Source organism: Carcharhinus amblyrhynchos, chromosome 21 (genome assembly GCF_965287045.1).
Source record: "Carcharhinus amblyrhynchos chromosome 21, sCarAmb.v2.hapA, whole genome shotgun sequence".
NCBI lineage: Eukaryota > Metazoa > Chordata > Chondrichthyes > Carcharhiniformes > Carcharhinidae > Carcharhinus > Carcharhinus amblyrhynchos.
In genome coordinates this window covers 24,671,064-24,697,425 of record NC_137344.1, presented here as the reverse complement: position 1 = coordinate 24,697,425, position 26,362 = coordinate 24,671,064, and the positions used below count along the sequence as shown (strand labels likewise).

Genomic DNA, 26,362 nt, shown 5'->3' with positions numbered 1-26,362 from the left:
ATGAACAAAAGTGATGTAATTTACTGTGGATTTAAAAACAAACTACCATTTCATACTTCTATTAAACCCCCTCCTCAGTCATTTCTTTCAGTGCTGAAAGAAATCCACCACGGTGGATGTGGTGTTTCTTGATTTTCAGAAGGCGTTTGACAAGGTGCCTCACAAGAGGTTATTACAGAAGGTCAGGGGGCATGGAGTTGGGGGTAGGGTGTTAGCATGGATAGAGGATTGGCTGTCAAATAGGAGGCAGAGAGTGGGGGTCAATGGGTGCTATTCGGATTGGCGGTTGGTGACTAGTGGAGTACCCCAGGGGTCGGTGCTGGGGCCTCAGCTATTTACCATTTATATAGATGATCTGGAGGAGGGAACCGAGTGTATGGTGTCGAAATTTGCTGATGACACCAAGATTGGGGGAAAGGCAAATTGTGCGGAGGGTGTGGAGAGTCTGCAGAAGGATCTAGATAGGCTGGGCGAATGGGCCAGGAACTGGCAAATGGAATTTAATGTTGGCAAATATGAGGTTGTCCACTTTGGTAGGAATAATGATAGGAAGGACTATTACTTACATGGCGAAAAACTGCAGCATGCGACGGTGCAGAGGGACCTCGGGGCCCTTGTGCATGAGTCACAAAAACCCAGCCTGCAGGTGCAGCAGGTGGTCAGGAAGGCAAATGGGATGTTGGCCTTCATAGCGAGGGGGATTGAAAATAAAAGTAGGGAGGTCTTGCTGCAGCTGTATAGGGCACTGGTGAGGCCGCAGCTGGAGTACTGTGTGCAGTTTTGGTCGCCGCATTTACGCAAGGATATTTTGGCCTTGGAGGGAGTGCAGAGGAGGTTTACTAGGCTGATACCGGAGTTGAGGGGGTTGAACTATGAGGAGAGGCTGAATAAACTAGGCTTGTACTCGTTAGAGTTTAGAAGAATGAGGGGAGATCTCATTGAGACATATAAGATGATGAATGGGATGGATAGGATAGAGGTGGAGAGGCTCTTCCCGCTCAGAAAGGACAGTTGGACTAGAGGGCACAGCCTCAAGATAAAGGGGGGGGTGGTTTAGAACGGAGTTGAGGAGGAACTTCTTCACTCAAAGGGTGGTGAATCTCTGGAATTCTCTGCCCTTTGAAGTGGTGGAGGCTGCCTTGCTAAATATTTTTAAGACGCGGGTTGATAGGTTTTTGATAGGCAAGGGGATTAAGGGTTATGGGGAGAGGGCGGGAATGTGGAATTGAGCCACAACAGATCAGCCATGATCTTATTGAATGGCAGGGCAGGCTCGAGGGGCTAGATGGCCTACTCCTGCTCCTATTTCTTATGTTCTTATGAAGGCCTCAGTTTCCCCAGTCATATTTCATAATTACATCCTTTGACGCATATCATTTGGCCTTTGAGCTCTTTCTGTATCACTTCCTGGGCTTGACTGCTTCAATTATATCACAGTGAGAAAAATTAGGTGTGGTTTTCAATGAGTGCCAGAGCGCTTTACAAGTTCTATTCAGCATGATAATGTCGCAAGTTATATTGGACTATTCTATTTGCTTTGTCACTTGCAGCTTCATACAATCTGATTAACTGTAAAGTCTACAAACTCTTCTAGATTTTTTAACTTCGGCCAGTCCAGCACTTATCAGGCAATGTTTTGTTTATTGAGGAAGTAGACAGGGTTATGGTTTGGGTGTGGAGCCTTTCTCAAAACTCTTTGCCAAAGTCTATTGACACGTTAATTTATCTGTTCACCACACAGCTGTTGCCTGTCCCACTCAGTGATAGTAAAAAGTCTGACAACACCAGGTTTAAGTCCAACCGATTTATTTGATAGTACACTCACTAGCTTTCGGGTTAGCCCCTTTGTCAGGTGAATGGAGAGTTCTGGCCTCTGACAGAGCATATAAAGCACAGACAGTTTACAGATTGCTGATTAGAATGCGAATCTTTACACCTAACCTGCTGTTCAAGTCTTAAAGTAGCTGACAATGTGCGTGGAAGGAGCACTGATCACTGGTTAAAGAGATGTGTATTGTCTCCAGACAGTACAGTAAGTGAGGCTTTGCAAACCCAGGCAAGTCACGGGGGTTACAGATAGTGCGACATGAACCCAAGATCCTTGTTGAGACTGTCCTCATGTGTGCGGAACTTGGCTATCAGTCTCTGCTCAGCGACTCTGCGCTGTCGTGTGTCGTGAAGGCCACCTTGGAGAATGCTTACCCGAAGGTCAGAGGCTGAATGCCCGTGACCACTGAAGTGTTCGCCAACAGGAAGGGAACAGTCTTGCCTGGTGATTGTCGAGTGATGTTCATTCATCCGTTGTCGTAGTGTCTGCATGTTCTCCCCAATGTACCATGCTTCGGGACATCCTTTCTTGCAACGTATCAGGTAGACAACGTTGGCCGAGTTGCAAGAGTATTTACCGTGTACCTGGTGGATGGTATTCTCACGTGTGATGATGTCATCCGTGTCACTGATCCGGCATGTCTTGCAGAGGTTGCTGTGGCAGGGTTGTGTGGTATTGTGGTCACTGTTCTCCTGAAGGGAGACTCATAGATCGACAGTTCCGATGTGCCACAGCAAAAAACTGCACCGATCTCCTCAGAAGACAAACACGGGACACGGTGGACAGAGTACCCTTCGTCGTCCAATACTTCCCCGGAGCGGAGAAGCTACAACATCTTCTCCGGAGTCTTCAACGTATCATTGACGAAGATGAACACCTCGCCAGGGCCATCCCCACACCCCCACTTCTTGCTTTCAGACAACCACTCAACCTCAAGCAGACCATTGTTCGCAGCAAACTACCCAGCCTTCAGGAGAACAGTGACCACAATACCACATAACCCTGCCACAGCAACCTCTGCAAGACATTCCGGATCATCGACACGAATGACATCATCACGCCTGAGAATACCATCCACCAGGTACACGGTAAATACTCTTGCAACTCGGCCAACATTGTCTACCTGATACGTTGCAAGAAAGGATGTCCCGAAGCATGGTACATTGGGGAGACCATGCAGACGCTACGACAACGGATGAATGAACATCGTTCGACAATCACCAGAAGACTGTTCCCCTCCTGTTGGCGAACACTTCAGTGGTCACGGGCATTCAGCCTCTGACCTTCGGATAAGCATTCTCCAAGGCGGCCTTCACGACACACGACAGCGCAGAGTCGCTGAGCAAAGACTGATAGCCAAGTTCCGCACACATGAGGGCGGTCTCAACAAGGATCTTGGGTTCATGTCGCACTATTTGTAACCCCCGTGACTTGCCTGGGTTTGCAAAACCTCACTTACTGTACTGTCTGGAGACAATACACATCTTTTTAACCTGTGATCAGTGCTCCTTCCACGCACATTGTCAGCCACTTTAAGACTTGAACAGCAGGTTAGGTGTAAAGATTCATATTCTAATCAGTAATCTGTAAACTGTCTGTGCTTTATATGCTCTGTCTGAGGCCAGAACACTCCATTCACTTGATGAAGGGGCTAATCCAAAAGCTAGTGAGTGTACTATCAAATAAATCGGTTGGACTTAAACCTGGTGTTGTCAGACTTTTTACTGTGTTTACCCCAGTCCAGCGCTGGCACATCCACATCATGACTACTCAGTGATCCCATACTTCTCTGTTTTTATTTTAGATTTGCAGTTTTTTTGAACTTTGCAATCACTCATAGGGAACAAGTGTTGTCCATTTTTATTTCTCTTATGCAGTAACTTGCACAACTCAGTTTTGAAATTCACTTGCTACAGTTCAGCCTATTTACAGTTTTAATCCAGCCATTTTTTTTTGTAGAATCAGTCTCCGGTTAATTTAGTGGAATTGATTTGCTCAGTTGACTGGATGGATAGTTCATGATGTAGAGTGAAGCCAACAGTGCTGGTTCAATTCCCACACCAGTTGATGTTATTCATGAAGGCCTGTCTTCTCAACCTTGCTCCTCACCTGAGATGTGGTGATCAGGTTAAATCACCACCAATCAGATTCCCTCCCTCAAAGGGGAAAACAGCCTATGGTCATCTGGGACTATGGCGACTTTACCTTTATCTTTAATTTCGGATTATCTGTGAATTAGACCAGTAACGTTGAGTTTATGAATCCACATCATTGACATAAATTAGAAACAATTGGAACCTTAGCAGTGACTGCTGATGCATTGACAAAGTACTGCTTTCCTCTTGGCCTCACCCTTGCTCCCAATAAGTAACTGTTGCTTACTTCTCTTTTATCAGTTTATCTGTAGCCCAGGTTTGATCTCAGGGAAAAGTGTAGTTGAAGCCTAAGCTCAACCATGATCATACTGAATGGTTGTGTAGACTAGATGGGCCATATGGTTTACTCCTGCTGTTATCGCTCATGTTTTTGTGTAAGCACTGTGCAGTATTGACTAACGTTGAGCACTACATTGGAAAATTTTTAGAGTGTGTTAGAATAGCCTGGGAGAATTGAAAAATCAGATTAAAAACCCTGACCAGTTTGAAAAAATGATCTGAAGACTTCTTCTCCATCCAGTTAAGTGATTAAAACTAACCTAGGTGATCTGATTTGATATTTTATGTATATTTATATGAGATGACATCATCTCTGAAGGAGATGACATACACCCTCAGGTTCATATAGCTCACTATTTCTTACTGTCAAGAGTTACATAAGATTTGATAGCCACCTGAATGAGAACTACTAGCATGCATGGAACAATAATCCATAAGGGACACTGCCTTCATGAGGAGAGAGGAGAAATTTGGGGAGGAAAAATAAAATTTAAACTTATTTGAAAAGCTTGACCTGTGCTCATCTAGAAGTTTGCACATTGTCCTCGTGTCTTACTAATGTAATTAGTAAAATTACATTACTAATTTTAGTAATGTAAGATCTCATTCCCTAATGTTGCAGATATGAAAATTAAAATAAGCATTTCCTCCGGGTGTTCCGGTTTCCTCCCACAGTCCAAAGATGTGCAGGTCAGGTTGATTGGCCATGTTAAAATTGCCCCTTAGTGTACTAGGATGCTCAGGTTAGAGGGAATAGCGGGTAAAATATGTAGGAATTTGGGGGTTGGTCCTGGGTGGGATTGTGGTCAGTGCAGACTTGATGGGCCGAAGGGCCTCTTTCTGCACTGTAGGATTCTATGATTCTACATCTATGTGTTGTCATACCAATGACAACTGGGCTCTTAACCTATTGCCAGCAGACTTCAATCATTTGAGACATATCTGCTGATCTCAGTTAGTGAATGAGTGTAAAAAAATTAATAATTTCATTGCTTTTCAAGTAATCACATTTAGACTTTTGAGTAAATACTGATCGATTGTTATCGCAGAATCCTTTGATTCCATCAGGTAGCAAAGTTCCTTTGGATCTTATTGAAACTTACAGGATACGGCGAGGCTTGGATAGAGTGGATGTGGAGAGGATGTTTCCACTAGTGTGAAAAACTAGAACCAGAGGGTACAACCTCAGGCTAAAGGGACAATCCTTTAAAACGGAGATGAGGAGGAATTTCTTCAGCCAGAGAGTGCTGAATCTGTGGAACCCTTTGCCGCAGAACGCTGTGGAGGCCAGGTCATTGAGTGTCTTTAAGACAGAGATAGATAGGTTCATGATTGATAAAGGGATCAGAGGCTATGGGGAAAAAGCAGGAGAATGAGGATGCGAAAAATATCAGCCACGATTGAAAGACGGAGCAAACTTGATGTGCTGAGTGGCGTATTTCTGCTCCTATATCTTATGGTCTTTATCCAAGGAATGGAAGGATTGCAATGAGTTGTAAGCCTCGTTTAGGGTTAATAGTTAGAAGTTGCTATCCTCACAAAGCAAAATGGACGCTCCATTTTCTTACAGAGATCTGGCTTTGATTCTGTAGAAAACAAAGTTTTATTAATTTTAAGTTTCTCTTTTGCCTGTCAGGATAAAAGAACTGGAGGACAATGTCAGTAAAATGGAAATTAAGTTGAAAAAAGAAGAAGAAATATTCCAACGCAAGTAAGTAAATTTATTTTTCTAAAGCCATCTGTTAGTGTATATCATGTGAAATACAGAATCCTTATATAACAGCCCAGAAGAGATGACCTGATAAAAGATTGCATTTTTAAAATGTCAAGTTTATTTAGAAAACAGCCTCCATTCCCATAAACATTTCAAATGTTCTGGTTAAAAATACATGCCTATCATTTTCAAAATGTCAGCATGTGACAGGCAAATTAAAGTCCCAGGCAGCAGTGGGAGTCTAAATTATGATGAGTCTGGAAAAGAGCTCAGGTACTTATTATAAATAATTCTCAAACATTGGATATGTTCAGATATCCTATTTATGAAGGCCAGCAGGTCCAAAAGTAGTTTTCATATTAGCATAGTCACTATATTATGAGTAGCCCAGGTTTTGCTGTGCTAATATGGTGTTCACCACAATTACTGGGTAAAACTGACATTTACCTCTGGGTCCAGACATGCATCGTTAAATATAAAAATCCAGGGGTTGTGTCAATGATACTGTGCTCCTCCACAGGCTGCTCTGTTGGCATCTTTGTTGATAAACTTCGCAGTGATTGCTGTGATGACATGAAATTAGACTAATTACACTCTAGTCATACTCTAAAGACAAATGAAAAGTTAGACTATTTACACTCAGGAGCAGCTGAGTTTTTAAAAACTATCTGGTCCTGAATAAAGTAATTTTAGTAATGTAAGATTTCATTCCCTAATGTTGCAGATATGAAAATTAAAATAAGCATTTTAATATTTTTCCTTTTTACGTTTTTCCCTTAATCACACATGGAAATCCCAGTTTTTATTTTACAGCTTGTACAATGATTCAAGTGCAACTTTTATATCTCTAGCATTTCAGCTTCTGCTTTGTGGCCTGAGTATCTCGGTGAAAGTTTTTTAGTCTGATTATTGAGGAGCCTTCATGTACTTGTTCTGCTCATAGCAGGCAGTGAATTCAACCATACACCAGATGACTGGAAATCTTGCCTGACGTGCCTGCTGAAAGTCTGTGGGCATCTGCATGCAAGGTCAGCAGCAAAAACCGCTTCTATTCTGCTCACAGCAAAAATAAATCTGAGCCACTGACTTTTATTGTCACTTAATGAGTTTTCCAGTTTGTGACAATGGCAATTTAGTCTTTTTTAAGTGCATCTATTTTCCTTTTTCTCTGCCTGCCACTTTTGTCTTCCCCACTTTCTTTCATAAATTTCATAGACAATGGGAACCACCTGGTCTCTTGCCCAAGTGTTCATTTTTAGTTTCTGTCTGCAATAAGTGAGTTTGAGTATGTTATCAGTCGCGTTCATCACAACCGTGCCCTATCTACCCAGTGTCTACCCACATAGTGAAGATCACTGGATAGTAATGGCTGGCTTTCCTCTTCATAAATTGGGATACTGCAGCTAATTCCTCAATCAGCAACCCTCTCCCACTTCCACCCCTGAACCAATGATAAATTAACTCAGATGTGAAATTGAACTTGAAGCCTTCCAGACGTGTATGGTTCCGTTACTGAGCTTCTTGGAGAGTTCTTGTTTTATAGCCAATAAATCAGAAATATTTGAGTAAGCAAAATATTGTGGATGCTGGAATCTGAAACAAGACTTTTTTTTGATTTAATTTATTATTGTCATGTGTACTGAGATGCAATGAAAAGCATTGTTTTGCGTGCTATCCGTGCAAATCATACCATACATAGCTCGGAAAGAGTCGTCATGCTCCACACCATCTTGAAACATAGATGGTCAGTCCACAGTGAGATCAGTACCACACCCCCATTCTCTCTCCACTCCATATTGTAGGGGCTGGCTACATGTATCTTAGAGCCTTTTGTCAAGGTCAGGTTTTGTAAATTAAAGGTGTGCATACAGCTCACAACAGAGGCAACATGAGAAAAAGTCAACAGATCAGCAGGTATGCCAGCATCTATCAGGTGAGAAGCGGAGTTTAATTGGGGGCAGGGGAATTTTCTGGCAGGTGATACCGGTGGGATATTCCGGTCCTGCTGGCAGTGCACCCCTTCCTGCGGGTTTTCACAGCTGTGCAGGATGACATCATTGGGAAATCCCATTGACAGTGGCAGCACCAGAGAATCCCACTGCTAGTGAACAGCACCTCTGCCACTGAGATATATGCAGCTGGGGGGCCGGAAAATTCCACCCAATGTTTCAAATCATAGGTGCTTCATCGAAACCATGGAATCGTAGACTCTTTATTTTTCCAGCGTCTTCCATTCTTGTTGGAAATACTTGCGGATGCTCAGCAGTACGTTAGGGGTCAAACTAACTGTGCCATAGAGATTTGTATTTTGGCCAAATTATTAATAAGATTGCAAAACAAAAGGCAAGTATACTGCAGGAGGAGGGAGGTAAACTCAAAACGTTTTCTCGATCATTGAGAATTTATGGCACATGAGGCCTTTTGGCACATCTTGTCCTTGCCAGCTGAAAAAGACCTATCCAGTCTAATCACACTATCTAGGTCTTACTCCCTATAAGTAATGGTACCACAAGTGCACTTTCAAGTTTCTTATAATGCATTCAGGGTTTCTGCCTCTCTCACTCTTTCAGGCAGTGAGTTCCAAATCCTCACCACACTCTGGCTGAAAAACATCAGTCTTAAATACCTCTCTCATCCTTCTACCATATATTTTAATTCAAATGGACTTATTTTATGCCGCTTTGAGTTGTTAACATAAAGCAGAACATCAATTCCTCTCCTGGCTGGTGACTGTGCTTATACAGGGAAAACTAAAGAATGATAATGCCACCACTTGCAATATATTTGTTTCTGCTTATGAGGTATAATTGTCACCTCATAGTTCTCAAATATACAGAACATTTTAAAGAAGTAATTAATGATGTAACGTTGTATTTTGTGTATATTATCCAAAAAGAAGTAGGGCAGGAGGAACAGACTTGCGCTTGTATAAAGTGTCTTTCACATCATCAAAATGTCGTAGCACTTAGGAACAGGAGTAGGTCATTCAATCCTTTTTAGTCTGTTCCGCCGCCATTCAATAAAACCATGGCTGACCTGGTTATGATCTCAGCTCCACTTTTTCTCATCTTCCCCTCCTATAATCCTTGACTTCCATGTCATAAATCTAACTTACCCTTGAGTAAGTTCAGTGTTCTCGTCTCCACTGCTGTCTGAGGAAGAAAATTCCACATAGTAATGACCTTCTGAGAGAAAACAATTTCTCCTCATCTCCATTTTAAAAGGAAGATCTCTCATTCTTAAACTATGTGTTAATTCTAGTGCCCTGCAAGAGGAAACATCTGTCCAGGATCTACCCTATCAAGTTCCTGTAGGATCATCGTTCTTCTAAACTCTAATGGATTTAAGCCAACATTTTCAAACTTTCTTCATAAGATAAGCCCTTCATCCCAGGAATGAATCGAGTGAACGTTCTTTGTCCTATTTCTAACACAATTATATAATTCTTAGAATAAGGACACCAAAACCGTACAATGTAATCCAGATGTGGCTTCACCAAGGGCCTGTCCAGCTGCAGTAAAACTTCCCTACTTTTCCATTCCATTTTCATTGCAGTAAACACCAATATTCCAGCCTGAGCAACACCCTAATGACATGTTATCAAATCATTTGATCAGCCCTTAAAGCAATTATGCAATCAGTTAAATATATAACACTCCTTTTCTATCCTTCCTGCCAAAATGGACAAGTTCATGTTTTCCCACATCACACTCCAAATTTTTGCCCACACATTTAACCTATCTAAATTCCTTTGCAAACTCTCTGCCTCAACTTGACAACTGACTGTCTTATTTTTCTTGGTGTCATCACCAAATTTAGCTAGCATACATTCAGTCCCTACATTCAGGCCCAAGCATTGATCCTTGTGGCACTCCACTAGTTACACCTTGTCAACCCAAAAAAGACATCTTTATCCCTACTCTCTCTTTCCTGTTAACTGAGCAACCCTTTGCAGTCCTTTACAATCCTTTGTTATCCCCAACACCATGAGCTCTTAGTTTGTGCAGTAAGCTTTGAAGTGGCATCTTTTCAAATGGCTTGGGAAATCACAGTGCACCACATTTATGAGTTTCCCTTTAGCCACTTTGCTTGTCACTTCCCCAAAATAAACTATTATAAATTAGTTAAATGTGATTTCCCTTTTGGAAAGCCATGTTGATTCTGCTTCATCCCATTATAATTTTCTACATATACTGTTATTATCTCCTTCATAATGGATTCTAGCAATTTTTCGAGGATAAATGGTAGGCCCATAGATTCCTGCTTCCAGTCTCCCTCCTTTTTTGAATAAAGGTGTTACATTAGCTTTTTTCCAATCTGACGGCACCCTTCCAGAATCTAGGGAGTTTTGGAGGATTACAATCAATGCCTCAATCATATTTGCAGCCACTTTTTTAGACATCCTGAATGCAGGCCACCATAGAATCCCTACAGTGCAGAAGGAGGCCATTCGGCCCATTGAGTCTGCACCGACCACAATCCCACCCAGGAACTATCCCAATAACCTCATGCATTTACCCTTGCTAGTCCCCCTGACAGTAGGGATCAATTTAGCACGGCCAATCCGCTTAACCCATACATCTTTCGGACTGTGGGAGGAAACCAGAGAACGTGCGAACACGGAAAACATGCAAGCTCCACACAGACAGCGACCAAGGCTGGGAATCAAACCCAGGTCCCTGGCGGTGTGAGGCAGCAGTGTTAACCACTATGCCACTGTGCCGCCATCTGGTCCTGGGAACTTGTCAGCCTTTAGGTCTAATAGTTTTTCTTATTTTCTGTGATAAATTCTCCGGACTTACTCTATGACACTAGTTTCAGTCCTGTTTTCTATTTAAAGACTTGCAGAAACATTGTAAATGTTTCAGTCGATGCAACTGTGTAAGAAGGTATGTTAATTAATTTGTGCAAAAGAGATAAGTGATGAGTTAATCTGCTTTGGTGGTAGTGTTTGAGGGATCGGTATTGGCCAGGATAAAACCCGGATGTTCCTTTACCGGTAGTGCCAGGGGACCTCCTTCTTCCACCTAAAAGTCAAACAGAACTTGAATCTAATGTTTCTGCAAGAAACCAACCCTCGACCCCTCTGTCTTTCAGACATGCATCCATCTCCAACTTCCTTTTCCTCACCTATGCCCTTGAATTTGCTGTCATCTCTCAAATGTGTGCTTATCTTTCCTGGAACTCCATGTTTGGGACTCTCCAATCAGATTTCTGTCCTTGCCGCAGTAGCAAAATGGCTTTGATCAGTCAGACCTCCCACGCCTTCCCTCCCCTGACAGCTGGGTAGGGCTGCACTTGCCTGATGCCATTCTTGTCTATTAAGTAATAGCTAAAGAATCACCTTCAGTATCTCCTCATCCCACTTCTGCATCATTGCCTTTGGAGACTCTCAAGAATCTATCCTTGACCCCTTCCTGTTTCTCACCTGTATGCTGCCCAATGTTAACATCACATCAGGTTTCAAATGTACAATGACAACTAGCAACTCTACCTTACTAAAACCTCTCCCAACCCCTCCATTATTTCTAAATTAACACTGAAGTGTCAACCTACATTATGTGATCAAATCCTGGAAGAAGGCTTTGAGTTATGGCTTTCTGAGTAGAAGTGAGAGTGTGCCACTTAGTCACCTTGCACTGGAAATCCAACTTTCTGTCTCAAAGATGGAAGTATTCTTTAAAGTACATTGGTCATGTGTGTAATGCACCAGTTCATTTCTTGGCAAGATTCCTGGTGTTTAATCAAAGAACAAAGAAAATTACAGTACAGAAACAGGCCCTTCGGTCCTCCAAGCCTGCATTGACCATGCTGCCCGACTGAACTAAAACCCCCTATCCTTCCAGGGACCATATCCCTCTATCCTGATCCTTGGAATGCTGCCGGGATAATTTCCTTGAACAGTGTGTGTTGGAGCCGACGAGGGAGCGAGCTATCTTGGATCTGGTGCTATGTAATGAGGCGGGTAGAATTAGGGACCTTGCGGTGAAGGATCCTCTTGGAGAGAGTGATCATTGTATGGTGGAGTTTCTGGTGCAGATGGAGGAGGAGAAAGTGGGTTCCCGGACACGCGTCCTTTGTTTGAATAGAGGGGAGTATGGTAGGATGAGAGAAGAATTGGCAAATGTTGACTGGGGGAGTGCGTTGGAAGGTAGGTCTGCTGAGGAGCAGTGGAGGATCTTTAAGGAGATCTTTCTTGGTGCTCAGCAGAAATTTATTCCGATGGTCAAAAAGGACAGTAGGAAGAGAGGTAATAAGCCGTGGATAACAAAGGAGGTGAAGGAAAGTGTTAAATTAAAAGCGGAGGAATTTAGAGTAGCTAAGAGTAGTGGGCGAGAAGAGGATTGGGAAAGGTTTAAATGTCAACAAAGATTGACAAAGAAGTTGATAAAGGAGGGTAGGAGAAGCTATGAGGCTGGGCTAGCACTTAATATAAAAAAGGATAGCAAGAGTTTTTATAAATATATAAAAAGGAAGAGGCTGGCTAGGGTGAACGTTGGTCCTTTAGAGGATGAGAAAGGGGAGCTAGTGGTAGGGGATGGGGATATGGCTAAGGTCTTGAATAACTTTTTTGTTTCTGTCTTCACGGAGGAGGACGTGAATAATTTGCCGGGTGTTAGCGATGGAAAGGTGGTAGGAATGGAGGGTCTTAATGACATTACTGTTACTAGAGAGGTGGTGCTCGACAGACTGGAGGGGCTGATTGTGGACAAGTCCCCAGGACCGGATGGAATGCATCCGAGGGTTCTGAAAGAAATGGCGGAGGTGATAGTGGATGCCTTGGTGGTTATTTTCCAGACGTCGCTGGATTCCGGGGAAGTGCCGGAAGATTGGAAAACGGCTAATGTTACGCCGTTGTTTAAGAAGGGTGCCAGGCAAAAGGCGGGGAATTATAGGCCGGTTAGTTTAACGTCTGTGGTAGGTAAAATGTTAGAATCCGTCATTAAGGAGGAAATTGCGAGGCATCTTGAAGGGAATTGCTTGATAGGGCGGACGCAACACGGTTTCATTAAAGGGAAGTCGTGTCTGACAAATTTACTGGAGTTCTATGAGGATGTGTCTAGGGCAGTGGATAGAGGAGAGCCGGTGGATGTGGTCTTTCTGGATTTTCAGAAGGCGTTTGACAAGGTACCTCACAAGAGGTTATTGCAGAAGGTCAGGGGACATGGAGTTGGGGGTAGGGTGTTAGCGTGGATAGAGGATTGGTTGTCAAATAGGAGGCAGAGAGTGGGGGTCAATGGGTGCTATTCGGATTGGCGGTTGGTGACTAGTGGGGTGCCCCAGGGGTCGGTGCTGGGGCCTCAGCTATTTACCATTTATATAGATGATCTGGAGGAGGGAACCGAGTGCAGGGTGTCGAAATTTGCTGATGACACCAAGATTGGGGGAAAGGCAAATTGTGCGGAGGGTGTGGAGAGTCTGCAGAAGGATCTAGATAGGCTGGGCGAATGGGCCAGGAAATGGCAAATGGAATTTAATGTTGGCAAGTGTGAGGTGGTCCACTTTGGTAGGAAGAATGGTAGGAAGGACTATTACTTACGGGGCGAAAAACTGCAGCAGGCGACGGTGCAGAGGGACCTCGGGGTCCTTGTGCATGAGTCGCAAAAACCCAGCTTGCAGGTGCAGCAGGTGGTCAGGAAGGCAAATGGGATGCTGGCCTTCATAGCGAGGGGGATTGAATATAAAAGTAGGGAGGTCTTGCTGCAGCTGTATAGGGCATTGGTGAGGCCGCAGCTGGAGTACTGTGTGCAGTTTTGGGCGCCGCACCTGCGCAAGGATATTTTGGCCCTGGAGGGAGTGCAGAGGAGGTTTACTAGGCTGATACCGGAGTTGAGGGGATTGAGCTATGAGGAGAGGCTGAATAAACTAGGCTTGTACTCGTTAGAGTTTAGAAGAATGAGGGGAGATCTCATTGAGACGTATAAGATGATGAATGGGATGGATAGGATAGAGGTGGAGAGACTCTTCCCGCTCAAAAAAGACAGTAGGACTAGGGGGCACAGCCTCAAGATAAAGGGGAGGCGGTTTAGAACGGAGTTGAGGAGGAACTTCTTCACTCAAAGGGTGGTGAATCTCTGGAATTCTCTGCCCGTTGAAGTGGTGGAGGCTGCCTCGCTAAATATTTTTAAGAAGCGGGTTGATGGGTTCTTGATAAGAGAGGGGATTAAGGGTTATGGGGAGAGGGCGGGAAAGTGGAACTGAGCCACAACAGATCAGCCATGATCTTATTGAATGGCGGGGCAGGCTCGAAGGGCTAGATGGCCTACTCCTGCTCCTATTTCTTATGTTCTTATGTTCTTATTTGTCAAGATGCCCCTTAAATGTCACTATTGTATCTGCTTCCACTACCTCCTCTGGCAGCGAGTTCCAGGCATCCACCACCCTCTGCACAAAAAACCTGCCTCGTACATCTCCTTTAAGAGAGGGGGGGAAGGTTGTGGTGATGCCACTTTGTAGCTATGCATTGAATGATGTTGACACTCAAGTAACTGATGCGGTTGTAACTCAAATTATCAGCTAACCCTGCTTTCCAGGATATGAAATGGAACGCAGAATATTGTTGCTGAGAAAAAAATAAAAATAAGTCCTCTACTTTTGTACTGAATTCAGACTGTTGTGACTGCAATGGGAAACTTGCTTTTAAATCTTAAAATAGGTCAGGTTCCCACTAATCCAATTAAAATGGTTTTATGCAAACAGTAATTAGTTTAGTAGCTCACAGATTGTGTGGAGTTCAGTGCTGCCTTTGTCAGTTTAATACTATGCTGTAAGCGTTTTACTGAAGTGGGACAACAATTTTGTTAAAAACGTTTAAGACACTAATTATTTAATTTTAACTTATGAAATATTTTTTGACAAAAACTGAAATCAGAGGAGAGCTATACATCAAAAATGATAGTTGAGTAAATATTGTAGTCGTTTGTGATCCTCGCCCAAGCTATTCAAATATTTGGTGTATTGGTCAAAGACTTCGTAGGCTTCCTGAAAATTCAGTGATTTTATCCAGTAAGTAGCTCAACAACATAGACTATATAGGCTCTGGGTTCAATCAGTTTTGTACTTTTAATTCATCTCAGCTAGAGTAGCAATAACAGTGATGCACAGTAAGTTTCAATCTCTCAAACAATTGAGGGGAAGGTCAGCCAATGTTTCCACTATTAATCGCTATCTAGGAAGCGGTTCTGGAAGTGCACAGGGAGGGGTGTTCAGTGAAATACTTGAGTTGACCAGCACCTGTTGTACAGCATAGCAGCTAGGATTTTTTATTCTTCAGTGGTAGAGATAAGGGGAGAAAACTAACTACATCAAAAATCATTGAGGTATCGTACATTTGGCATGCAGAAACAGCCAAGCCCATGTTTCAACAGATCATGCAGTTAAGCCTCACTGAGACTAGTCTGAAACTTCTGTGCAGAATAGAGGAAATGCTGTACTGTTGGAAGTTCCAACCTTTCCTCTTAAGTCAACTCGCCCATCCCTGTTATTAGTCTAGTAAACCTTCTCTGAACTGCTTCCAACGTATTTACATCTTTTGTTAGATAAGGAGAATCAATACTGTACACATACTCCAGATGCAGTCTCACCATTGCCTTTATAGCTGAAACATAACTTCCCTACTTTTTATGGACAATTCCCCTTACAATAATAAACATTCTATTGGCTTTCCTAATTACTTGCTGTACCTGTATAGTAGCTCAAGGTAAGGGGGGGAAGGTTCAGTAGAGATGTGTGGGGACAGTTTTGTTTTTACACAGAGTGGTGGGGACATGGAATGCACTGCCAAGTGAAGTGGTTGAGGCAGACACATTAGCAACATTGAAGACATCTTTATAGACACATGAACAGACGGGAAATAGAGGGATACAGGCGGTTGGTCTCGATAAGACAACATGATTGGTACAGGCTTGGAGGGCTGAAGGGCCTGTTCCTATGCTGTACTGTCCTTTATTTTTGAGATTCATGCACAAGGACATCCAATTCCCTTTGCACCTCAGAACTCTGCTATCGCTCCCATTTGGATAATTGTTTTTATTCTTGTTGCTAAAATGAACAATTTCACATTTTCCCACATTATACTCAATTTGCCGGATTTTCGTAGCCTCCTTGCATCCTCTTCACAATTTATTTCTGTATTGTCCTAACTATATTAGGATTGTGAGTTTAAAAGAAAAATATCTGGTTTGCACCTGTAGGTTCAAAATCACAATAAGAGGGTTATCGCAGCAGCTGCTGCTTGCAAGAGTCCAAAATGAAACTAAACAGGAGCCTGTGAACCACCCCAATGATATCACTATCAAATCATGTGGTGGCTCTTAAAGCAATCATGCAACCACTTAAATATATTACGTCCTTCCCCCTTTACTTCTGAGGTCTTGACAACAAATTGCTACAATGTTATACATATGATCAATAACACTCTAGACCCAGTACTATGCATCGTTAATCATTATTTGCGGTCAATAGGAAAGTCAATCAACAGGACTTCTATTCTTCTTTGGTTGTATATAACGCTCAAGAACTTGGCTGTCCTTGACCCTAGAAGAATCATTTGGAACTTCTGTCAACACATCTTCTCTTGGAACTAATCCTGTTTCATTCTCACATAGTATAGTAACAAAGACATAATCATCAGGCAACTCAGATCCAACTAAGTATTCCACAGTGGTATTCACAACAGCAGGGACTAAAGAAGTTGATACTCCTGGAGATGATTCTGTGAAATCATTTTGACATGGCAACAATTGGTCAGCATGATGTTGGCAAACTTGTTCATCTTTGGTTTGAATCATGGAAGAAATTGGACCTGTAATAACTCAGCCAAATGCCAATTTCCTGTCACCAATATCCTTTATTATGCACCAAAGGAAAGGGCTGTGCCTATAGCCGACAATCAGGTCATCTTCAGCTCAGAACCTACAATGGTCCGGTAGCATAACAGGTTTAAAAGCCCCCATTGACCATTTCCTGTTAGGCCAGCCTCCTCTTGCTCAATAAGACAGCTCTTATTCACAAAACCCATGGGGAGATCTTTTGATGATCCCCTGTGACATTCGTGGCCATCATAAAGGGACCTTTTCTTTTGCTCAAAGTATGGCTGGTATCCAATCCTCACTTGTGGTTTAATTATGCTCCAACTCTTAATCTTCTTGCTGAAATGGGCATTATTTTGGCCTCACTTCTAGCAACTTCAGATTGTTGTGGACGCTCTACTATCTCTGAAGTTTCTGGAGGTGATAACAAATCAAATATAGTTCTCAACTTTCTCTTCAAGAGTAGTAGTGCAGGTGAACTTTGGGTAGTCACATGAGTAGTATTTCTATAAGATGCCAGAAAGCACATGACAATGAACATTCTTTAAAAGATTCAAAAGAATAATGTTTCAAGGATTGTGCAAATCTTTCAGCTAATCCATGGATGATAAGGTGTGGAATTTAAACACTGAATACCATTTACTTTGAGATAATCCTCAAACTCTTGTGAAGTAAACTGTGAACCATTATGGCTAACAATCTGCTCGAGTTTACCAAACCTTGCAAAACTTTTGTCAAGGTTTTCACTGGTTTGTTTCAGTTGTAGTAGACGTCATGATAACTTCTGGCCACTTTGAATGCGATCAATTACGACTAAGAATGTGTAACCTTCGAACGGACCTGCAAAACCTACATGCAATCATTGCCATGGCATTTTAGGCCAATCCCAAGGATGTAAAGGAGACAACAGTGGTGTATTTCTTATTCATGCACACATAATTGACACTCTCCCACTTCTTCTTCAACCTGAGCATCCAGAGCCTGCCCACCAAAAATAACTGTGCAAATTCTTTCATCCAGACTATACCAGGGTATCCTTCATGTAGTTGTTCAAGAAATTTTCCACACAGACTAGGAGGAATGACAATTTGGATTCCTCACAATAGACAGCCATCTTGGACAGTCAACACAAACTTTCTTGACAGATTCAAATCAAGATGTATATAATACATTCCAATCATTGTTCTTTTCAAAACCATATCCATTACCTTCCCCATTACAGGATCATGTTTTGTATGTCTCTGAATACGAGAAGCTATGGCAGGCAAATGATCTATCAGTGAAAAATAAAGCATATTAGCAAAACTAGTTGGTAGCATCTGCTAAATAGGTAAAGGCAAGCGTGATAAAGCACCAGCATTAGCACTGCACTCTGAAGTGTGCAGATACGATCAGTGGATCACGCTTATCATAGAAGTGTGCAGGTAAGATCAGTGACCATCTTTTCAATTTATATGGCCCAAAAGTAGAAGTAAAGTGTTAGGAAACAGTTAATAATGTGAAATGATGACCATATTAATAATGATGAAATCTTCTTGCAACAAAAATTATGCTCAATGCAGCTTTTTCTAGCTGAGCATAGAAGAAACAAAGAACAATACAGCACAAGAACAGGCCCTTTGGCTCTCCAAGCCTGCTCCAATCATGTGTTCCTAACTAGATCATCCGTTTGTGTCTCTCTATTCCCAAGTTAGAGATTCAGCATGAGTCAGAGTACATGAAGCACAAGACAAAGTAGTGTGGCATTCCATTGACAACAAATTTCCTGACAGGAATAGCTCCAAACAGCGGCAGTGACCAGTATTTTCAGGATTTTTTTTCACATTACAGTTATTTTGAAGTAATTTGTAGAAGAGATGTACTGTGCTGACTTAAACATATGATTTATCTTCACTTTAGTCTTTATACCTGATCACAACTCCAATTTTCAGCTACGTGCTTTAATATTTCAAATAAGCTGTACTAACCAGCAGGATATCTTTTAAGCTGATTGGTTCTTGAAAAGGGTATTTTCTTCTTTCCCACAGACATACTGCCAGAATTTTCTGCTTCAGTGCTCCTGGATGTGCACATGCCAGCAGTGCATATCAAGATGTTCTACACCATCAGAAAATCATAGGCTGAATTGCAGCATTTACCATATGTGCTCCTGATCTATCCAAGAGTATGGGAACATAAAATCCTGGCCCCTGTCTGTGGTTTCCATTACAATTTTGCAAAGGGGCACTTGAACCCTATTTTGACAGTGTCACAAATTTAAAATGATTTATATGATGCATCTCATAGAAGGAAAAATCTTCTTATTGTGACAGCTCTATTAAGTTTTTTCTGTTTTCCTTGATACATTTCAATATTTCTTGCTTCTCCTCTAATGCTTTCAAAAATATAAGTTTTTCTAACATTGACAACTGACACATTGATTCAGTTTAATTAGTGCTGGAAGTATATGTGGAAATCTATTGAGCTGCACTAAAAATACAACTGACACACATTAGAATATACTTCAGACCATAAGCTCTGTATTCACTGTCAATAATTAGTCATGTTGAATACATTAAGTAAGCAGAGCTTTGAGAAAAGGACTACATTATGTACTTATTCTCCCCTTGAGAAGCAACACAGCAAATGCTTACATGCTTTAAATCCTGCAGCTCAATATTATAAATCTTGCATGCTGCATTCTGTCAGGAACTCTTCCAAGTGTCAAGAAAACCTGAGAGGAAAATCCAAGAAATTGTAATATTCTCAGTTGGTTATGTTCGGATCATTATTTTAACTGATGGAGTGTGCCAGTGGCGATTAAGGCAAGTGACAGAATTGCTGTGTAAATTTGAACTGTGTGGTGATGTCTTAATTAACCCAGGAAGACTTCAAACAGATGTTTACCCAAGACAGTTTAGTACAGATAGGTACAGAACATGCTCCAATGTTGTGATTCAAAGGATAAGTTATGCAAGGTATGAAAGAAAGGCATATGGATAAGGTGTGGAACTGTTTAAAATATTGGTACTGTGTGAAGCGATTGCCTTATTTTAACTGTAATTTTATTTCATTTTATTGCTTTTCCTATTTCTTAATAAACATTTACTTTGCTATAAAACCAGCATAAGTAGCTGCCATCAATTCTGGATTACAAAATCTTTCCTCATACTATACAAATTACAAACACAAACGTAAGGGCAGCTGTTCAAGTTTCCCATTTGGGATTTAAACAGTTCAGCAATTACCAGCACCTGTGAACTTAACACTAGCCAATAGTACAGCACCTCTGTTAGATTTATGAGTTTTAAGAGATTGTTATGGTTTGATGCCTTTCACGTAGGGTAAACTGAACGTGATCACATTGTCTGTTCTGATATTTATCTGACAACGGTCTGGACAAAAGAGCTGTTAAAGATTAAAGGAAGGCCCAGATTGTTTTACTGGGAAGAATATGTGAGGCATTTATACTTGCAGTCAATAGTAATAACATTCATGCTTACAACGGTTAGACTGTTAGTCTCCAAAGAAGAAGTTGAGAATGTCAGGTTGTATAATATTGATCCCAGCTAGGATAAAGTTGGGGGCCTAAAGAATAGCCAGTCAGCATTTCTGCCTGGATGCAAGACTCTCATAATTCACAGTGCCATGGAGATGTGCTTTGAGAGGGTAGGATGTAGAGGAAGCCATTGTAAAGATTGCATTATGGGCTTTTCTAAAATATCGTTATATATTTCAGCCATAGTTAGTCCACCAGAATCTAGGTGAGAGAGCAGCTAGAGGTCAAAAGTCTGTATGGAAACCGGGTGGGAGCTCACACTCAATTAAAAATTGGTGGCACGGTGGCACAGTGGTTAGCAATGCTGTCTCACAGCTCCAGGGACCTGGGTTCAATTCCAGATCACGTTACTGTCTGTGTGGAGTTTGTACATTCTCCCCGTGTTGCATGGGTTTCCTCTGGGTGCTCCGGTTTCCTCCCACAGTCGAAAGATGTGCAGGGTAGGTTGGTTGGCCGTGCTAAATTGCCTCTTGGTGTCCCAGGACATGTATGTTAGAGGGATTAGTGGGGTAATTATGTGGGGTTTTGGGGATAGGGCCTGGGTGGGATTGTTGTCAGTGCATGGTAGGCTTATGAAGAAGATAAGGATGTGTGGGATAGAAGGAAATTTGGCCGATTGGATAAGTAACTGGCTGTATCACAGAAGACAGAGGGTGGTGGTGGAAGGAAAATTTTCAGACTGGAGGCCAGTTACCAGCGATGTACCACAGGGGCCAGTGCTGGGTCCTCTGCTTTTTGTGATTTTTATCAATGATTTGGAAGAGGGAGCTGAAGAGTGGGTTAGTAAACTTGCTGATGACACCAAGATTGGTGGAGTAGTGGATGAGGCAGAGGGCTCTTGCGGGCTGCAAAGAGACATTGATAGGATGCAGAGCTGGGCCGAAAAGTGGCAGATAGAGTTTAACCCTGACAAGTGTGAGGTGATTCATTTTGGTAGGACAAACTTGAATGCAGATTACAGGGTCAACGTCAGTGTTCTAAGGAATGTGGAGGAGCAGAGAGATCTTGGGGTTCATATCCACAGACCTTTGAAGGTTGCCACTCAAGTGGATAGAGCCGTGAAGAAGGCATATAGTGTGTTAGCCTTTATTAACAGAGGGTTTGAGTTTAAGAGTCGTGGGGTTATGCTGCAACTATACTGGATGTTGGTGAGACCACATTTGGAATATTGCGTTCAGTTCTGGGCACCTCACTATAAGAAGGATGTGAAAGCATTGGAGAGAGTGCAGAGGAGAATTACCAGGATGCTGCCTGGTTTGGAGGATAGGTTTTATGAAGGAAGGTTAAGGGAGCTGGGGCTTTTCTCTTTGGAGCAGAGGAGGATGAGAGGCGACTTAATAGAATTTTATAAGATGATGAGAGGGATTGATAGAGTGGATGTGCAGAACTATTACCTCGGGTGGATGTAGCTGTTTCTAGGGGGCATAACTTTAAGGATCATTATGGGAGATATAGGAGGGATGTCCGAGGTAGATTCTTCACTCTGAAAATGGTTGGGGTGTGGAATAGACTGCCTGCTGTGATAGTGGAGTCGGACACTTTAGGAACTTTCAAGCTGTTATTGGATAGGCACATGGAGCACACCAGAATTATAGGGAGTGAGATAACTTGATCTTGGAATTGGACATAGCTCGGCACAACATTGAGGGCCGAAGGGCCTGTACTGTGCTGTAATATTCTATGTTCTATGCAGACTTGATGGGCTGAATGGCCTCCTCCTGTACTGTAGTGTTTCTGTGATTCTCTGAAAAAGACCTAATTGTTTATCCAGCAGTAAGAATCCTCTAGTAGCAAACAATAATATACAAAACCAACTTCACAAAGTAAATCCAAAATAAAAGTTTAATAGAGAAACATCATTATATAACCAACTTGTACTGAAAATGGCTGGTAGCACAGCTTAGTGGCAGAGTGTGTGCTTTGGCAGCATGAGGACCCAGGTTCGTATCCCAGTACAATCCAATATCTTATGGATGGCACAGTGGTTAGCACTGCTGCCTCACAGTGCCAGGGACCTGGGTTCAATTCCTGGCTTGGAACACTGTCTGTGTGGATTTGCACATTCTCCCTGTGTCTATGTGAGTTTTCTCTGGTTGCTCCAGTTTCCTCCCACAATCCAAAGATATGTGGGTTAGGTGGATTGGCCATGCTAAAATTGCCTCTTCGTCTCAGGGCGACTAGCTAGTGTAAACGTATGGAGTTATGGGGATAGGGTCTGGGTGGGATTGTGTCGGTGCAGACTCGATGGGCCAAATGGCCTCCTTCTGCACTGTAGAGTTCTATAATTATTTGGCAGTGCCCTAGACCACAAATGCTTCCTCCCAATCCCCATCTCCTTACTCCCAATCCCCATCTGCTTCCTATCACATGGCATGTTGCCATTGGTTATATTTATTCACTAATCTATGAGGATTTGAAATAAGGCTGGAAGTTTTGCCTAGTTTACATAAGAGGAAAAACCCTCACCATGGAAGACCACTAAGGGTTTAAAAGCCACCAAACTGAGAAGAGAAAGACACAGAAGTGAACCCAGGAAGCTAAGAACCATTTTTAACTAGGACTACAGGAAAATCAAATAATTGCTTATAGGACAGTGTAAAGTATGCCTGTGAAGTGGATTTTTTTGGTTGTGATAAAAGTAAAAGTGAAAAGTTCTGCTCTGTAGTTTGAAGAGTACATGAAAATGGTGTTTAGGCAATGTTTTAGTCTGTTGTTACAAAAACATTTCATCTTTTTTGATTTTTTTTGTATCATGCAGCTGGATGTTTACTTTTCTTACTTTACAGTGATTGTAATACTGCATATCAACAACCTATTGTAAGATTTATTTCAAGCGAAACTCTTTATTTCATGAGCAAGTTCATACAAAATCTATACGGAGAAAAATCAAATTTGCAACAAATATATTTCACAATATTAGACATGTTTTCAGATGTATCTCTGAAGACTAATATATTGCAATATAGTTACCTATATGTAGAAACTCTTCGAATAGAACTCAGAGAATGCAGCTACCTGGCAGGGGTGAAACTATGATCAAGCAGATAGCCTCGTCCTGGGTGAACTAACCCATTGCACTTCGGGTGTGCTGACGCCTGCGATGTCCCCAAATTGCGGGATACTCAACTGCAAAATTTGTTTTATGATTGTTTCAAAAAAAATCTATGATGCTCTGTTTTGACAGGCCAGCTGGTATAGCTTCCATTTGAGCAGTTTCTGCTGAGTCCTATGCTGACATTTCTTTAAGGGCTATTCGCTATGAATGCTTGGCCAAGTTTCAACAGCCAAATTATCTCAGCAGGGTTTCTGAGTTAAATGATTAACAGTTTTAAAAGGTTATCAAAGGATTAAAAATATCAACACAGGTTCATTTTTGTACGCGATTAACCATTCTGTAAAAATGTTAATTTTGATAAACAAGGGATTTTTCATTATGATTCTACATAGTAAGATCTGTATTAATTTCTTAGAAATCTATCTTATTTCATCGCCACATGGCTTTCCACAGTGGATATTGGGTGAGTGGGCATGGGGCATATGAGGGGCCATGGAGGGGGATGGATGGTGGGTGGTGAAGCAGATGAGGTCTATTGTGCTTAAACTCTTGTAAAGCAACAGGGACTAACTCCCAGACAACAAAGAGGGGCCTTCGGAAGAGCCTACATCGGCACTTGCCCACCCATGTGTCAACCCCATGGTGAGTTGGTAAATTTTCCACACTCTCACCTCCTGTGATCTTTCCTGCCCTGATCTGCCAGCAAAATCAGCCTCACGCCTGGGAAGAACTTCAGGCTGATTTAAATATTAATAACATGTTTAGCATGTCATTAACAAGCTCAAGACACAACAGTCTGCGCTGACTTACCTTGTTAGTCAATGTCCTCACTGGTGAGGATCACAGATCATCCCTACTAACATGAATCAGATGTGATAGCCTTGTGGGTGGGACTGGAGACCTGAAGCTACCTGGACAGTCGGGAGCAGGACAAGCCTCGCACCCTGGTATTGCCTGCTGGGCACCCTGCCAAGGGGGTAAGGCGTCATGGGGTAGGGCCTGAGGGAGCAGGGCCATGATGGAGGTGGCTTAGGAGTGTAGGAACGGGTGGGAGTTGATTGACTGGTGCCAATCGGGGGGGGGGATTGGCCGGGGCCACGATCGAAGGGGAGGGGCAGTCAGATGGGGCTGTGATTGTGGGGAGGGCAATGTTCGGAATGACAATCAGGGGAGAGGGCAATGTCCTTGGAGGTGACAGATCTTCCAGTGCACTGTGTACACAGTATACTTTGAGATCGGGTCGCCTGTGCAATGGCACATTTCGAGCTCAGCAGCCAGCCTCACGGGTGAGCTGAGAATCCATCCCCTTATTTGCGAGATTCACATTACAGCCCCTGTATTGCACACCTTCCATTTTCTTGCCCGTTTTACATTTCAAATTTTTTTTGAGAAAATTCCATCCAGTAGCTTCTGGGAGTGAATTATTCTTGCAGTCTTGTCTACAAGTATTGAACAAGCAACCTATTGAAAACTTAACAAAAACATTAAACTAACTTGTAACATCCCTATTCCACTAAATCTCTTTGCCACCTGATTTGTTATTAGTCTAACAAATATACGGGGGCGAACTTACCGGCTGAACCCCCAGTCAATTGGGTGGGGATCAACGCTGTCCGGGTCAGTGATTGGGAGTTGTAGAGATAAGCGATGCCTGGTGTGGGGTTCAGTGATGTCTGGTGCGGCGATCAGGTGGGAGTAGAGATTGGCCGGTGGCGCGGAGAACAACCGGGGCAGCAATTGGGGATAGGGATCAGCGATGGCTGGGGCTGCAGTTGGTAGGGGGCTGGGGATCAGCAATATCCGGGGCAGCGATCGGGTGGGGCAGGAGAGGATCAGAATATCGAAGGAGGGGTGGTGGTGATTAGCCAGGACGGCAATCGGGGCTGGGGACGGTAGTGTGACAGGAGACTTCCCAGTGCACTGTGTACACTGGTGGGTGCACACCACTGGTGAATACTGGTGGGCATCACATCTGGGCTCTTTTATTAATAACTAAATGCCATACAATTTCGGCTTGGAGCTTGCCCAAAAAATCGGTGGGATTCTCTCCCATTTTCACACTCGTTTGTCACTTAGAATTTTTTGGTAAGATTGCCCCCACAGCACTTTCTTCAATGCAGACATCAGATGCCTCCTTTGTAGGCATGCCTTTCTGTTTTGAATAGTCACCCATCCTATTTTTGGACCTAATGACAACATTTATTTATGAATAGTCTGAATAGTTCCATATGTCTGTCAATTAGATTCTTAATGCCTGTGCCATTGTAGTAGCAAGACTAAGCCAAAAAGACATTCAAATATCCTTGATAAAATGTTAGTATTTCAAATTTCTAAGACAGGTGTTGTTCGTACTAAACCGGGTGTTATTCAAAGAGCTCTAATAATTACCTCAGGAAAATGATGTGTTGATTCTTAACAAATGTTTGATAATTGTAACTGCAGCAATCATAATTTCAGGGCTCCTCCGCGGACCCATTCATTCAAGTCCAACTGAGGATTAGATGTACTGGAATGGAATGGGGTACATAAGGGCATCTATATTGCTGGACTACCTTCCTTTGGGTTCAATGGCACTGGTCACTCCCACTCTAGTAAATGGATATCCTAGCTATTGCATCGCACAGCACCTGTTCTTCAGACATTGCTTGGTCACCCAAGGCTTCAAAATGACAGGCATAATATGCAAGCACGCTTCTAGCCAAAAGTATTTTGCCCGTCGTATTGGATAAGGACAAAAGAAGCACGCTTTACCCGTTCCTGAAGCAGAGGTCAGGCCCATAACGTGCAAATAAGAGGCCTAACACATGATTGGTTTTCCCATTGTAGGTAAGTAACCCATACAAAAGGACCTTAGGTGGGCCTCAGCCAACCCACAACCTTCAATTCCCATTACCACTTCTGGCTTAACCCAGCAATACGCTACATCACTATTCACCTGGGTCCTGGGGCGTATCCCCTCTGAAACCTGCAAACTGGTTCTT

The 26,362-nt window shown here is 42.6% G+C and overlaps 1 protein-coding gene and 1 non-coding gene across 7 annotated transcripts in view; both read left to right on the top strand.

Annotated features, from left to right (window-relative positions):
- The window catches only part of ccdc57 (coiled-coil domain containing 57), a 206,771-nt gene that overhangs the window by 58,961 nt on the left and 121,448 nt on the right, over nucleotides 1–26,362 (top strand). For all 6 annotated transcript variants that reach the window (XR_013889108.1, XR_013889109.1, XM_080208852.1 and 3 more), the window contains exon 6: nucleotides 5,900–5,974. Coding sequence is in view for 4 of the 6 variants with exons in the window: in XM_080208852.1 (XP_080064978.1) it covers nucleotides 5,900–5,974 (75 nt within the window). In the remaining 2 variants the exon portion in view is untranslated. The remainder of the gene's footprint in view (nucleotides 1–5,899; nucleotides 5,975–26,362) is intronic.
- Nucleotides 23,334–23,492, top strand: LOC145356742 (U1 spliceosomal RNA). The gene has a single exon (XR_013889213.1). It is a non-coding gene; the product is annotated as a U1 spliceosomal RNA (small nuclear RNA).